General features: G+C 44.8%; 1 protein-coding gene across 1 annotated transcript in view; it reads left to right on the top strand.

Moving 5' to 3' along the window:
• Window positions 1-15,836, top strand: part of LAMA3 (laminin subunit alpha 3) — a 216,580-nt gene that overhangs the window by 81,464 nt on the left and 119,280 nt on the right. The window contains exons 13-20 of the mRNA XM_058676778.1: window positions 6,910-7,047; window positions 8,487-8,533; window positions 9,971-10,070; window positions 10,728-10,780; window positions 11,012-11,117; window positions 11,350-11,449; window positions 11,947-12,103; window positions 14,238-14,370. Coding sequence (XP_058532761.1) covers window positions 6,910-7,047; window positions 8,487-8,533; window positions 9,971-10,070; window positions 10,728-10,780; window positions 11,012-11,117; window positions 11,350-11,449; window positions 11,947-12,103; window positions 14,238-14,370 — 834 coding nt within the window. The remainder of the gene's footprint in view (window positions 1-6,909; window positions 7,048-8,486; window positions 8,534-9,970; window positions 10,071-10,727; window positions 10,781-11,011; window positions 11,118-11,349; window positions 11,450-11,946; window positions 12,104-14,237; window positions 14,371-15,836) is intronic.

Here is a 15,836-nt window from a genome sequence, read left to right as displayed (position 1 = left end):
AGACATTGAGGAGCATGACAGAGAAGCTCTCTGTGCCCTGAATGTCTGTGCTTATAAATAATTATTTTCAAATTAATTAATTAATTTGAAGAGATACAGAGAGATGGAGAAATAGAGATCTTTCATTCGCTGATTTATTCACCAGATGTCTGCAATAGGCAAGGGCTGGGCCAGATTGAAGCCAAGTGCTGTAAATCTGCCTTTCTAGTAAAAATTAAACAACAACAACAAAACTTTAGGACCCAGTGCAGTAGCCTGGTGTCTAAAGTCCTCATGTTGCATGTGCCAGGATCCCATATGGGCACCAGTTCTTGTCCCAGATGCTCCACTTTCCATCCAGCTCCCTGCTTGTGGCCTGGGAAAGCAGTTGCAAATGGCCCAAAGCCTTGGAACCCTCCCACCCATGTGGGAGAAGCTCCTGGCTCCTGGCTTCAGAAGAGCTCAGCTCTGGCCATCGTGGTCACTTTGGGAGTGAATCAGTGGACAAAGGATCTTTCTTTTGCATCTCCTTTTCTCTGTAAACCTGACTAAATTTGACCAATGAGAATAAATAAATCTTTCAAAAAAAAAAAAACCCCTAAAAATAATAGTAGCTATAAATACAGGCTCTGTGGCCAGATGGGTTAGTACTGGTACAAAAAGGCCACCCTTCTTACCAGACCCCCCCCCCCCCCGTTTTATTTAGTATAATTAAAAGCTTGGCTTTCACTAAAAATTATTTATTCCTCCCATACTTTCCCCAGGATGACCTCAACTTTTAGTATCATTCATTACCATCCCAGGAGGAATATCAATCCATGGTAGGGGTTTGATTAATGGGCATTCCAGTACCAGACTCCAGTAGATCTCCCCAGCCACCCCAACATGGCTGCCGATACTGTGATCACAGCAAACGTGGCTGAGAGTGTTTTTCAAGGTCCCTTGGGGAGCTGGTACACTGAAGAACTTCTTTATTCACAGTTACCTTTAGCATGCCACGGATCAGGAGCTGGCTTTCCACTCTTTTAGTGTTTTGGGACCATGCCTGTTTTAGGGTAGGCGACAAATCTCCTTTGGAGCAGGTGGACTCAGGCCTAGGTCTTAGAGTCACCAAGTCACCAACGCAGATACTGAAAATTGTTTAGTCAGGGTGATTAATTCTCCTATGAGAGAATCATCTTCCTCCTCGGGGTGAGGGGAAGCTGAATATTACTGGCTGGAATCCCAGGGGGTTTTACTGCATTGTCTGGGTTTTACTGCACATGCAAAGCCTTGTCCAAATATTGCTAGGGACAGGACTATTCCAATGCCCATTCTGAAGATCTTCCTAATATATATGTACGTGTTGCTTTTTCCCAGGCTTAGTCCAGTGGGTTTCCGTTGGCTGATATCCCCGTTATTACAAGCGAAAAGGTTTTTCAATGCCGCAGGCAGATTTCCAGAAAGAAGGAAAGAGAGAGAAAGGTCTTCCATCTACTGGTTCTCTCCCCAAATGGCCACAAAGGCTGGAACTGAGCTGATCCTCAGCCGGGGGCATGAATCTCTTCCAGATCTACCATGTGGGTGCAGGTGCCAAGGACTTGGGTTATCCTCTAATGCTTTCCTAGGCCATAAGCAGGGAGCTGGATGGGAGGTGGAGCAGCTGAGACCCAAACTGGCACCCGTATAAGATGCCAGCACTGCAGGGTAGAGGAGTAGCTTGCTGTGCCCTTGTGACAGCTCTGAAAACATAAGATTTAAATCCAGTGGGGTGGAGGGGACTCTTCCAGCAAGCTGGAAGACAGAACACTTCTTGGCCTTGTCTGGCAGCTTTTATTATCTGGGAAAGCATTGTCAGCAGTAATGCTGATGTGTCTTGAGGGCTTTAGGGGGTTGCTGTGGAACAGGAGGGAGGAGAGAGAGGGAGGATGCACTCCCAGGTATGCAAGCTCTTTGAACTTAAAGTCTCGAATATGTCTGCCTCCCTGAGGCCTGACAGCCATGCTGTTTATCACATACCAGGGCTTGGACTTGGCTTTGCTAACTGCAAACTTTGGCCTGCGTCATTGCCCTGGGAAGCTTCTACCCAAGAATCCCAGTTCACATCCTCCTCATTCCATCTCAAGCTACATCAGTCTTTTTCTGGTGGCGTCCAGCACATAGACGGGTTTATTTTGGGGGAATTTGCTCATGTAACTGTGAGGGCTGGCAGCTGTGAAATCTGCAGGATAGACTGCCAGGCTGGAGACCCGGGGAAGAGCTGACTCTGCAGCTTGAGTCTGAAAATGAGCTGGAGGCAGAACGTCTCCTCTTCTTCAGGGCAGCAGCAGTGCTTTCGGCTTTCAGTTGATTGGATACCTGATGGAGAGCTGTGAGCTTTCATCACGATTCTAATATGGAGGCCAGTCTTGTCTAAAAACCTGCCTTCACAGCAACATCTAGATCAATAGTTGAATGAACATCTGAGCTGCCTAGCCTAGCTTAGTCCACACATACAGTTAATGCACATAAGTCTACCCCCTGCTCCATTAGCAGGCATGCAGTCTCTTTACAATATCCAGTTAAGACTATAACAAGGTCATGACTCTGCTTACAGAAAATAACTATATGCACCCTGAATTGAGCTGTTATATACTTCTATTACAGAGGATGTAATATTAACATATGCAAGGATCCCCTGTATTCATGACTTGTTCTTCCTCATGTCTGTTGTGGAGCAGCATTTCCATTTTCCTTTGATAACAGTTAATGCAATTAATTCCATCTTTGTTAGTTTAGAGTCATGATGAGGCAATTATGGTCTGAACTATCAGTTTAGGGGAATCATTCTACGTCTCCTGACAGGAACATGCTGAGTCAGCAGAGAATACGTTAGCAGACACAGGAAGCAAAAATCCATCTGGTGGGTCACTAGGGATAAAGATGAAGTATGCACTCCTGTTTCACCCCTTGGTTCCTAGACTTGTGGATGACTAGAAAGAGACCAGTGGCCTGATTGGTGCTGATTTAGATCATGGACAGCCTTCTGGAGAGGTTGCTGCACCTCTGCAAGGTGTTACCACTTGAAGGCACTAAATCTGAGTTTTAAAGAGGTCATTTCTCCTCTTTGGCAAGTCAACTCTTTGGGATAACAAAGCTCCCGAATTGCATGTGCTTAGGTTTGTTGCTGCACTTCAGTCGCTGTGTTGTAAGGTGCTTGAGGAGAAGCCGTCCTGCATTGTGTACCACCATGGTGGTATGCAGTGAGTCTTCAGCCTTCAGGCCCACCCTGCCTGTTTTGGACTTGCCAGTCCCACTGGTGATCCAATTCCTTATAATATATATGTCTACACCTATGCACACTGCTTCTCTGGAGAACCCTAATATAGATGTTGACACCAAAAAGAACATTTATACAGCAAAAGGATCTTAAGAATGGGTTTGGGAGTGTATACAGTTGATACTCTAATCTGATTATGTTTAGAGGCACGAAAGATTGTATTTCCAATAGTGAAGAGAGCACAGACAACCCCATGGAGTGGTGTGGCAACTGAGATACACACAAAGGCTACTGTTAGATATTCTTACCCATGACTTATAAGAAGCCAGCTTCTGGGAGATTACAGATTCGGCAACTTACGGGATTGTTGTAAAACTAACAGATATAGTGAGATTGGCTGGTTACTGCTAATCATGCTAGAGATGAAATAGGGGAAGACAAGGAGGAGGAACTTAAGAGTTTGCATTCCCAGCTCAGATACAGCACCCACAACCCATGCCTTCCTGAAAGGAAATTCTGTCTCCTGCAGTCTCAGGATGGAGACTGTTCAAAACCAACACAGAGCCTCATCCACAGAGTGTCTGAACAACAGTGCAAGCTTTCATAGTGTTTGCTGCTAAATCGAGGGTAAAGGTTTGTAAGGACTGAGATTCTGAAAACTGCTTTGGGGATGTACCAGAAGATGATGACGAAGATGGGGACAGAATTCCTGAATTTTCATGAGTCTTCTTTGTTAATAGAAGCAACTACTCCATCCATGTCTGAGTAGATTAATGCTACATTGACTCAGGGAACTGAAATAAACAGAGAGGGATCTGATGCAGGGTGAGCAGTATGGGAATTGTTGCTATCAAGTTGGAAAATGGAATGCGGAGGTGCTCTTTGTTTCTCAGGGTAGCCAGGGTCAACATCAAAAGCAAGGTGGACATAGGTTCTGTAGTGTACGATAGAATCAAAACAGCAGTCAAAACAAAATGAATCACAGGTCCTCTGGTGCTGGCTACTTGAACATGATGTTCCTAGGAGTAAAACAGATGGGAAATCTAGGTTCTGACTTGATCTGTGTGAATGGAAGAACCCTAGGTCAAGTGAACACAAGTCTCACTGCAAACATAAAGCCGTCAAGTCATACTTCCTTCATCTGTTCCTGGACTTAAGCTCAGGCACAGTCCCAGAATTCTCTGAAAGACAGGAAGCCCCAGGGGTCTAGAGGAAGGATCTTGTGACGCCTCCAAAAATGTGTTCTACTGATTTTCTTCCCAGCCTTCCCCCATAGGGTTTTCCAGACTTTTTTTTTTAAAATTATTTATTATTTAACTTCATTAATTACATTGTATTATGTGACACAGTTACATAGATACTTGGGTTCTCCCACCCCTCCTCAAACCCTCCCAATCAGGAGTGACTGTGCATTGAGGAAATGGCAACAGGAGACATTTCAGGTATTACTGAACATTGGCTGAGCACTGATATAGATTTTGAAAGCTCCTAAAGGCCACTGTGGCTGTCCAGTCCTAAGGGTTTCTGGGGTGGGGGACAGGTGATTGATGGAATTTGGATCAGTGTGTCTCACAGCAGGCCCAGCAGACTCCCCACTTGTCCTGTGATTATTCCCCCCATCCTGAATCCATAACTGGAATATTCAGTGCTGGCAAAAACCACACTGGGTCCCTATATGACAAGTGGTGATGTCTATGATGGAAAAGGCCAAGTAGAAGCCATGAGAACCATCTCTGTTTAGGAAGATAGCAGAGACAAAGCAGTACCTCCTTCTTGCAACAACTGCCAAGGTTAGAACCACTGCTGGGACGTGGGCCAGGGGTGGTGATTTCCAGCACATTTCCATTCAGTTCATTTTCTTGGCCTGTACATGAAACATTGATCTTGGATAATGACAATGGTTAGTATAAACTTAATCAGGTGGTAATTACAAGCCAACAGGAGCAGTTTGCTTTCAATGGGTAAGGCCAATAATATACCTTCTCTGTTGTTCTTCGGGGCTTCCCAGCTCTCCAGTCCTGAGCTTTTAGTTATAGGAATCTCAATGATCTTCCCTCTTTAAGCATCATACTGCTACACCATTCTGATGACATGGGGGAATTAGGTAGTATAATATATAGTGTAATATATAATATAATATATAGAACAAATATATTTATTATAGATTATAATAAATTTATCACATCTAATATATTTTAAATATATTTATATAATTATATATAAATAAAATAAAATAATAATTTTTTTGAGAGAAGTAGCAATTACTCTAGACTTACTGGTCAGACATTTGGGTATCAGAAGTCAGAAAATAAACCTGAAACAAATCGAATCAAGGGCTAACAGCTGGCAGAACAGCATTAGGCAGATCTCTTACATTTTGTCTCTTGCAGGGTATTTCACGCTGTGTCAGTAATTTTCTAACTGCTTTTCTGGACTTTGGGTTCCCTGAGAACAGGAAATGTGTGTTTGGAATGTGCTTCTACCACAGTGTCTTAGCTGTTGAACGGAGTAAGTCTTCAATTAGCGTTTGCTGGCTGGATGATGATAAAACGGAAAGATGAGATGGTAGCACATTCTCTGAGTCTGCCTGTAACTGTGCACCTTGGGTGAGTTGTGCGGTCCATTCAAGTCCCAGGCAATTTGTAAACAAGAAAGAAAGGTAGATGTTCTTCTGGAAGGGAGAGTTTATGCTTCCAATGACAGCCTGGGGCAAACTCCTCCTCATCATTTTACTAAGAACTTTTACTGTTATTTTCGGAGTAACAGCGTATGAGACTGGTACAGTTTTGCCAGAGATTGAAAGCAGTGTGGTTCCCATGCCCAGGGATGCTGGAGCATTTGGGGGTGATCTGTAAAAAAAAAATCACAATGATTGGGACTTAGGAATTTTTTCCCCTGAGGCCCCAACTAGTGTAGAATTTTTTATGTTTTGCCAAAAAAGTTTTTTTATTATATATGTAGGATATAAATTTTGGAAGTAAGAAATACTGATTCATTGAATTTCATTAATCTAGTATGAGATTGTATGAGGTGCAGCTCCTGGAGCATGGGGGGTGGGGGAGACTTGGGTAATTAGAATGAAAGTAGTAATAGAGTGAACACCAAGCAGTTTCTGTTTGCCAAGCATTGAGCTCACCCTGTCTGCATAACTTTGAGATTATTCAGCTACTCTAGACTTTGAAAAAGACAGGTACACAAGACAGGAGTGCTGAGAAGACAGGCTAGTGTTGGCTGAGCTGGACTGGTGTGCTTTGCACTTGATCCTCAGTGGGATGTGCAGTTAAAGGGGATCTCCAGTGAGATGCAGCCCCTCTCAGCTGTTCCCTCCATTTCCCTGCTGGAAGCACTGGTTACCTCACAGCCCCTACCCACTGCCAGCCACTCCTGTTCAATACAAAATTAGCGACAGAAACACAAGTCAGCACTTCCTGTGTGCTCACGGTGACAGGTGCTAACCTCAGCTCTTGCACATATTTCATCCTCACAGCAAGCTTCCCGAGTGGAGGCCAGCATCTCTCCCATTGATGGGAGGGGAAACTGAAGCTGGGTGCAGTCGAGCATCTAGTAAGAGGTGGATCTGGAGGTGACTTTTGCGTGTTTCTGATCCCAACCCCATGTTCTGATTCCAGGACACAGCCCTGCCCCCTCCCACCCTGCAAATGAGTCTGACTGCATTCCTTTCACCTCTCTAGCCTGCCAGTGTTCCGCGCTTGGATCCTACCCAACACCCTGCAATGCAGAGACCGGCCAGTGTGAATGCCAGCCGGGGATTACGGGACAGCGGTGTGACAGGTGTCTCTCGGGAGCCTATGACTTCCCCCACTGCCAAGGTAGGGGAGCTAGCAGAGTGCCCCAGGGCTGTTCCTCGGTGTGTGCAGCTCCTTCCACAGACACAGCTCTGGTCACTCCCACACATTTGACCCAGTCTCCCTAGTTCCAGTCCACTGAAGACACATATGTCAAGCATGCATTCTCAAAGTAACCTAAAATGCTTTGTCCCTAACCTAAAAGCATTTAAAGCCCCCCATGCTATACATTTTTTTCCTCTGTGCTCTTGCCAGTTCTCAGGGCATAGCAGTGTGCCAAAGGTAACTCCTTGGCACTAACCCCAGTATTTGTTGTCCCCCATCCCAGAACACCAGGCCTTCTCTTGCCGTTGATGTTTGCAGTGTTGGGATCTTTCTGAGAGATGCCCTGACACAGGCTAAGCAGGACTTGTGCCAAAACTCTGCCTCTCTTTCCTTGCCAGCCTCTGGCCTCTGGGGTTAGGGCCCAGGGATCCATGCAATTTGGAAACAGTGAGCTGAGGAGGAGAAAGAAACAGATTGAGAGGGACCAGTGCCTGCTGGTAGAAGGGATGGAAATGAGGCGGTTGTAGTTCTCCACCAGCCTGCATCCTGTGGCTCCTGACAGCCAACTTCAGACTCTATGGAAAAGAGGAGTTTGTGGAGGGCTAGCCAAGCCTTCTATCAGGAGAACAGTGTTTTTCCCAGACCCTTCGCTGCTCCAAGCAACTTGGGGATCCTGGTATCAGGGCACTGACAGGGCACAGCACAGATCTCTGTCCCAGAACCTGCAGGCTGATCCTACCTGGTGGTGTGCTTGAGGGCGGGCATCGCAGGTGGTAGTCAGAGGGGCCCCTGGCCTGTGAGAAGGCCTGAGAGACAGAGTGTGAGAGAACATGGGAAATGGAGAGAAAACAAAGGAAGGCAAAGACGACCAGGAAGATTCCTCAACCCCTTTTCAGACCCATTGTGTGCTAAAAGTTATTCTGGGACTTCCTGATATTTATATGTGATATTTGGCTTGTGGGGCCAGACACAAAGGCAGGAAGGTGGACCCATTGATTTAGATGTAACTTTGCCACACGTGGGGAACCCAGGGACTGTGATAATTAACAGAATTCACTCTTGATTAACTTAAAAGACAAAGTTTCTAAGAAGTTCAGAAACTGCTTTACGGTGGACAATTTACCATCTCATGGTACAAGATTGCCCTCTTGTGGACAGTCGTAAAAGTGCTCAAAATGCTTAAATCATCACCCATCAGACACTGATGCTTATTAAAGGAGTGATTTGGAGAGTAAGAATGCTAAACATCATTTGAAATGACTTTCTATGAGTTGTACACAAAGTCTTTATTATGCTTCTCTCAAACATGTAGAGCTAGATAGATGCTTTTATAAGACTTTTGAAACTTGAGGCATCAAAGCATAGAAACAACCCTAAACACACTCCAGACACTGAAAATGTTTCTAAATCTTGCACAGGTTCCAGTGGTGCCTGTGACCCAGCCGGGACCAGTGACTCTGGTTTTGTAAGTAGAGAATTTATATCCAAGGGTTGAAATTCTACTATTCTGGTATTTACGAAAGACTAACCACGTGAGAGCTTCTGAAAGAAGGTTTAAGTAAGACGGTGGATATATTGCTTCAAGAAATCCTTATTCTTTCTGAAAGTGCAGGCTTGAGTTTCTGAGTTTTTGTTTCAAAAGGAGAAGAGTATGGTTTATTTGAACTGTAGTCTAAAGCCCCTGAGTAGCTACCGTGGAGCCCTGTGCATCAGTGTGACATACGTATAAACAAAATGGAGGCCAGTGGCCAATAGCGCATCACACACAAAAGACTGTGTACACAGTGGTTACAATTTCTTTCCTGTTATTCCAAGTACAGTTCTATGGTGTTCGGGTTACTTTTCTAAGACTTTCAGAAATTATGACTCTCCTTAGCCATGCAGTCTAGCATTCCCAGCCTCCACACACTGAGTGAGCCTTGGAGAAGGGAAGCTTCTAGCCCCTGCGCAGGGCTTGGGTACACCTATGGTCCCAAACCCCCTGAAAGTAAATGTTTCCATTTGCTGATTCCCAACACATTAGCTCTCAAGATAGCTTTTCCATTTAAATGTGTAGTTCATCCAGTAACAGCCTTAACACTGAGCATGATATAAACAACAATGATTTTTATATTCTTTCATTCTCTATACATTTTGTTTTATCTGTTGAAAGATTTATTTATTTTACTTGAAAATCAAAGTTAGAATGGGACACACATACAGAGAGAGAGAATGAGATCTTCCACCCACTGATTCACCCCCCGCCCCGAAATGGTCACAATGGCCAAAGCTAGGCTGGTCCAAAGCTGGGAGCCAGAAGCTTCTTTGAGATCTCCCAGGTACAAGGGCCCACAGCCTTGGACCATCCTCTGCTGCTTTCCCAGCACATTGGCAGGTAGCTGGATTGGAAATGGAGCAGCTGTGACTAAGACTGGCATCCATATGGGATTTCATTACCACAGATGGATTAGCTTGCTATGCCACTGCACTAGCCCCCTCCTTTTCATCATACATGTGAACTATAAATAAATAAATTAGAAAGCCAAAATCAATTAACAGATTGTTGCAATTAATCCAGTCCTTTTATTCCCACTGAAGTTTAATTTGCTTTTCTTTCTTTAAAAATGTTTCAGAAATTCTTTGATTGACAAAGAAAAAAATACATACACAGGCAGTTTCCATCCACAGTTCACCCTCCCTGCCCACAACAGCCAGGGCTGGGCCAGGGCAAAAGCCAAAAGTTAAATACTCAATCCTGGATTCCCACGTGGGTGGTAAGAACCCAGTTACTTGAGGCATCACCACTCCCTGCCGGGGTACACATTAGCGGGAAGCTTTCTGTGACAAACCTTGGCTCAGCCCACCTATTTCAAAATATGTCTTAATGCCAAGATATCAAATGTTAGCTTGCTTTTCATTGAAGGATTATTGCCAGTGCAAGCTTCATGTTGAAAGCCCTACTTGTAGCATCTGCAAGCCATTGTATTGGAACCTGGTCCAAGAAAACCCTCATGGATGTTCAGGTAAGATTTCCTATCCCCCATCCTCCATAATTTATTACATTGTAGCGCTCTCTTCCCTTTCTCTACTTCTGTGATGAAAGTCGCAGAAGAGCTGTTTGTTGGGTCAGTTTGGCTCTGTATAACGTGTTGGTCCCTCCTGCCACCATGCGCACACACACTCTGGGCAGAACTGCTATCATTTTTGAAATCTCAGCCAGGAATTTGCGGCTTCTCTCCTTACATTACTTGTGAAGTCAGTGGCTCGATAAATGGGTTTAACCTCTTGGCTTTTAGAATCTATTCTTTCTGGTTTAATTTCATGCTTACTTTGGAAACTAAGAAAAAACACCGAGTTAAAGCTACCAATGAGAATGAATGTCCTTTCACAGAGTAAATTTGCATGCAAATATGTTAACCATGACCTTGACATTAGAATCATTTGCAAGTCCCATGCCATTGCAGCTTTTGTCTTGGAGTTACTATACACTAGCTCCTGTGAATGGAGGGTCTTGCTTAGTTTGGTCTCCTAACCCTAGAAAGCAATCCAGTCTTAGGTTTCAGTGGTGTAACTGTTGAAGTTCATTAGAAAGTCTGAGGGCATGCAAGCAAGGAATATTTGAACCAGCGAGCTGTCTTTTGTGTGAACTTTGGTTCAAAGATGATTTCTTATTTCCACAGAATGCCAATGCCATGAGGCGGGAACAGCCAGTGGAATTGGAGAGTGTGGGCAGGTAAAGTGAGCTGGGGACCTGGGTGGACCCCGAAGAGGGTTGGTTGTCAGTGATTGTGGAGTTTCTGGGAAGAGTGGACCAGTCCTTCCTAGTGGGATGGAGTATGGCTGTCCTTTTCCGGTCCTGCCTAAGATGTTTCCTGTGGTACAAGGAGTCAGTTTGTTGCCACCTTGAAGATGCATGACTTTTGCAATTGTGTCACATCTTGTCCTCTGACCCATGGCTCTGCAGGGAGATGGTGACTGTTACTGCAAGCTCCATGTGACTGGGGATGCCTGTGACACCTGTGAGGATGGATATTTCGCTTTGGACAAGAGCAATTACTTTGGGTGTCAAGGTGATTACTTCTGATGAATCCTGAGAGAAAAAAAAAGTGTTGCTGGACACAGACCTTCAGGATAACTTCCCTCTCTGTCCATCATCATGTAGACTTCTGGATGGGTGGGCTGGCAGTGGAAAACAGCAGGCACTGTGACCTGGGGGGTTGGTTTTCCATCTTGTTGACAGAAGACAAGCATCCCACCTGGAGATGACTTAGTGGGTAACCACCGTTGCTCTCTGATCCCCAGGGTGCCAATGTGACATTGGCGGGGCACTCACCACCATGTGCAGTGGGCCCTCCGGAGCATGCCAGTGCCGCCAGCATGTTGTGGGGAAGGCGTGCCAGCGGTGAGTCCCTGGGCAGGTTTCTTCCGAGTTCACATATGGAAGGCAAATGTTGGGATCTTTTTTCTGTCTCCATAACAAAAATCCCCGAGGGCTGAGGGCTGCGGGAGGGTAAGTTATGAAGGAAGTTATTAGGTTGTTTAACTTATAGATTTGGAGGCTGAGAGTCCCAAATGAATGAATCCATACATAGTACAGAACCTCGCCTGACTTTGCTTAGTTGGTAGCAACCATTTAGAACATCCTAAATAATGCCACAACTGATGGTTGTTTCAAGTGCCCTTCTCATCTCCATGCTTGGAATTCAGTGTTAGATGTAGTTTATGGGAATGTCTTCATGAATGAAAGTGATCTTTTTACCAAAAGATCAAGGGGCGTATTTCCTGTGTCCTTATCTAATGTCCTGTGACAACACGAATTATTGGGGTTAAGGGTTGTTGAGATGATCCACAAATCTCGTGTATTGTATGAGCATTTATTTACTTTTTTATGTGTAAAAGTCCTGCAAAGAATCACTATTTCCCGGATCTGCATCACATGAAGTATGAGATTGAAGAAGGCACCACGCCCGATGGAGGAGCCCTTCGGTTTGGATTTGATCCCCTGATGTTTCCTGAGTTTAGCTGGAGAGGCTATACCCAGATGACGTCGGTGCAGGTATGCAGCCTGCAGGGGAGTCCTCGCACCCAAGCAGTCATGCACACCCCCAGAGCATGCGCAGGAACCCTGTAGAGGGACCCTCCCCCAGAACTGACTCCAGAGTTCTTTTTGTCCAGGATGTGAACTGGCCTGAAGTTAAGGTTAGGTTTGGGGTTTGGGAGAAGGGGGGATGTTGAATGATGGCATGTAAGTGGATTTACAGTTCATTGTTTCTGTAATTTGGTCACCTAATCAGAAGACAAAGGAATTACTGGATCTTCTGTATTCTTCTGTGAAAATTGGCCATCTGTGGAGACATTTTAACAAGATGGATTTTCCTAAATTATATTTGGCTGTGAGTGTGCTTCACAGAGTATGTGAAAAAATGGAATTAAAAAGTAAACTTGTTTTTAGTGCAGGAAAACACAGCATCTGTTCTTGCACAGTTCAAAACTTGCACATGCTGTTTGTATGTTGGTCAGCCTGTAGAGAAACTGGGATCAGGACATAGTTTTCCTGGAGACTTCATTCATTCTGGTGCTGCATTTTGCCTGGTCAAGTTACCTTGTAAAATAATACTTTGGACCTTAAGGCATCTTACTCTTTCTTCCTGTCTTCCAAATACAGCAAGTTGGCTTCTTTAGTGCCCTAATCTTGCTTCATTATTCAGAAAGAAGCCATGGCTCCTCGTGTGCCATGATAGGATGTGAGGGACTGTGGGGTCCAGTCAGATATGTGTGTTCTCACAGGTGTTTATGGTCTCAAAGACAGCAATTTGGTGTATAATTTGGTCAACACAGAGGATTAGTTTTCTGTTGGTGGACTTTCAGACGAAGTATTTTTGGTCATAGGATCTTGGGTGGTGTCCCCTGAATGGCTCCTTATTGCACTCTGCTCCGTAGGCCATTTTGCATAGTTATGTTCCCCTTGGAACTGACACTTAGACATGAATCCTGTCTGATTATGAGGGCCAACACGAGTTCCTCAGGGTGGGTCATGTGTAGCTCCTGCTTTCGGGGTCAGTGGCCCTACCCCCAAAGCAGTGTTCATTGCGGCTGATGTTTTGCTTAGAATGTGTTTCTCCATATGACCCTAAGGAACTGAGGGAGAGAGCAAAAGAACTATTAATTCTGGAATTTCCAAGCTTAATGGACTTTTTGTGGGCCATAGCTCTGTCTAGATGTGTGATCTGTGGTTCAGAACTAAGATGGTTTACTTCTAGGGTGGGTGTCTTGGTCTGGGATATCAGTTGGGACTCATGCATCCCTTGTTGGAGAGGCTGGGTTTGTGTCTTGGCTTCAGTTTGATGGCTCAGACAGTTGTATCCTTGCTACCCACAGGAGAGACCTAGATTAAGTTCTTTTAGTCTGGGCCCCGGCTCAGGATCAGCCCAGCCTTGGCTGTTGTAGGCATTTGTGCAATGAACCAGAAGATCAGAGCTCTTGTCATCTTTCGTTTGCTCTCCCTCTCTCTGACTCTCAAATACATGAATTTTGAAAAATTAGTCTTTTTCAATATTCCTTGATCCACAGTGCTCACAGAGTATTGAGGGACCCCAAAAGCCTGGGATCTTCCCTGTGGATGGAGAAGCCCACATTCTCCTTGGATCAGGATGGAGACAGAACCTCACAAGACACATAGGCACAGGGTTTTACTTGCATCCAGATTTTACAAGACGTGCATTTGGCATCTTTTGCCTTTCTTTTGCCATCTTCAGTTTCTGTGACCAGTTAGCTTTTTGTGCGTGTGAAGTGGATCGTGGAATGATCTCTGGGGTAGTGCTCTGATATCATACATTTTCCTTTCCTTCTCACTGCCTTCTAGTTTTCCTTAGCCAGTGGCAGTTCTTCTGCGACATTTCTAACCTCAGTCGTCTGACCCTCTGCTCTGTCTGCCCGATTACAGAAGTCTAAAAGGGGGAAGGGCAACGGGTGGTGGTGGGTCAGTTGCTGTGGGAATGTGAGTTCATCCCCAAGTGGGCCACCTGTTACCTTCTTCCACATAGTTACATGGTGTTTGCTAAGTGCATGTGAGATGTTACCAAATTTATGTTTATGCTGCAAGTCCAATTGTGAAATTTGAATAAAGCTATAGGTCACCTAGCATCTTTTAAATTACTATCTATTCATTGTGGTCTGTTGGTATTTTTCAGAATGAAGTACAGATGATGTTGAATGTGGACAAGTCCAATCTCTCTTTGTTTCGTATTATTCTGAGATACATTAATCCTGGACGTGAAGCAACATCTGGTCGCATAAGTATCTACCCATCCTGGGATAAAGGAGGTAGGTAAAATTCCTCATCAGTTGATCAATAGCCAAGTAGTGAAGCATTTTCTTCCATTTCCACGATTACCCATCCTCAGAACACATGAAGACTGTGAGTTGGTCTGAGTTCACAATTCTCTAGCTATCCTGTGGTATTTGCTAGCTTTTGGTCACTACAACAATATACTCAAGACAGGCTGCGTGTGTAGGACAGAGATTTGTTTGGCTCACAGTTTCATAGGTTCAAGTTCAAGTTTTAGATTTTTTTTTTATTATTATTGGAAAGCCGGATATACAGAGAGGAGGAGAGACAGAGAGGAAGATCTTTCATCCGATGATTCACTCCCCAAGTGAGCCACAACGGGCCAGTACGTGCCAATCCGATGCCGGGACCAGGAACCTCTTCCGGGTCTCCCATGCGGGTGCAGGGTCCCAAAGCTTTGGGCCATCCTCGACTGCTTTCCCAGGCCACAAGCAGGGAGCTGAATGGAAGTGGAGCTGCCGGGATTAGAACCGGCGCCCATATGGGATCCTGGGGCTTTCAAGGCGAGGACCTTAGCCGCTAGGCCACCATTGGGTTTGCTGTCTCAAGAGGCTGGTGCAGGCAATGGTAAAATGCATATGGGAGACACACATAGGGGTGGGTTAGGAAGGCAACAGAGAATGCAGCTGACTCAAGATCTTTGAAAAATTGTCCTTCAAGAAGTCACCCCAATCACACCATGACTTAGGGCCTCTCCAAGGTCTAGGCTATGTGATTTTGTGTTTATTCTCTTAGCACCATTAACTTACGACTTTGGGGCTTTAAGTGCTGTATGAGTTTGGAAGCCAAGCCATGCACAGCCTGTCCTTTGTTAACTGTTGTATTTTCTAAATATTATCAGTACTTAAGTTTTGATAAATGTATCATTTATTGACATTTAAAAATGGATATAATCACTCACATTGGCTGAATCCATTGGCTCATGATAGCTTTACTAAGATGTGCTATTTTATAGCTCATTCAAGGTGAAACAGGTGATGATTTTTTGACATTGAGATACTTGGATGGCCTGCTCTAAATGTTCCCATAGTTTCAAGTAAACTGAGTAGTTCAAGGGGAAATGGATGAGGTTAGGACTTTTTACAGTGAGTGTCAAGAATCAGGAAGCCCAAGAGAACACCAGAAGGAAGAGGGATTTCTGAGGGCAGAGGGGTTATGGAGGACAGCATAGCCTTGCCACAGTTAGAGATGAGGCCAAGAAGTGTGTTCAGTGGGGACGTAGGGCTTCTACTACCCTGGAAAACAGATCCCAAGAGTATCTGGAATTCCACAGAATGGCACCAGTGGAAATCTGGTTGGAGATCAAGAAGTAAGCGGCTATTGTTAGCATCCTCAGCAGTCAGGGTTGGAGGGAGAGACGTGATGTGACTCCCAAGATGTGTCAGCCAACGTTACATGACTGGAGGTTGATTAACTCCACCTTGATAATCAGTAGTGAGAC

This window comes from Ochotona princeps, chromosome 18 (genome assembly GCF_030435755.1).
Source record: "Ochotona princeps isolate mOchPri1 chromosome 18, mOchPri1.hap1, whole genome shotgun sequence".
Classification (NCBI taxonomy): Eukaryota; Metazoa; Chordata; class Mammalia; order Lagomorpha; family Ochotonidae; genus Ochotona; species Ochotona princeps.
The sequence above is the reverse complement of the archived record's forward strand: the minus strand, read 5'-3'. Positions and strand labels throughout refer to the sequence as shown.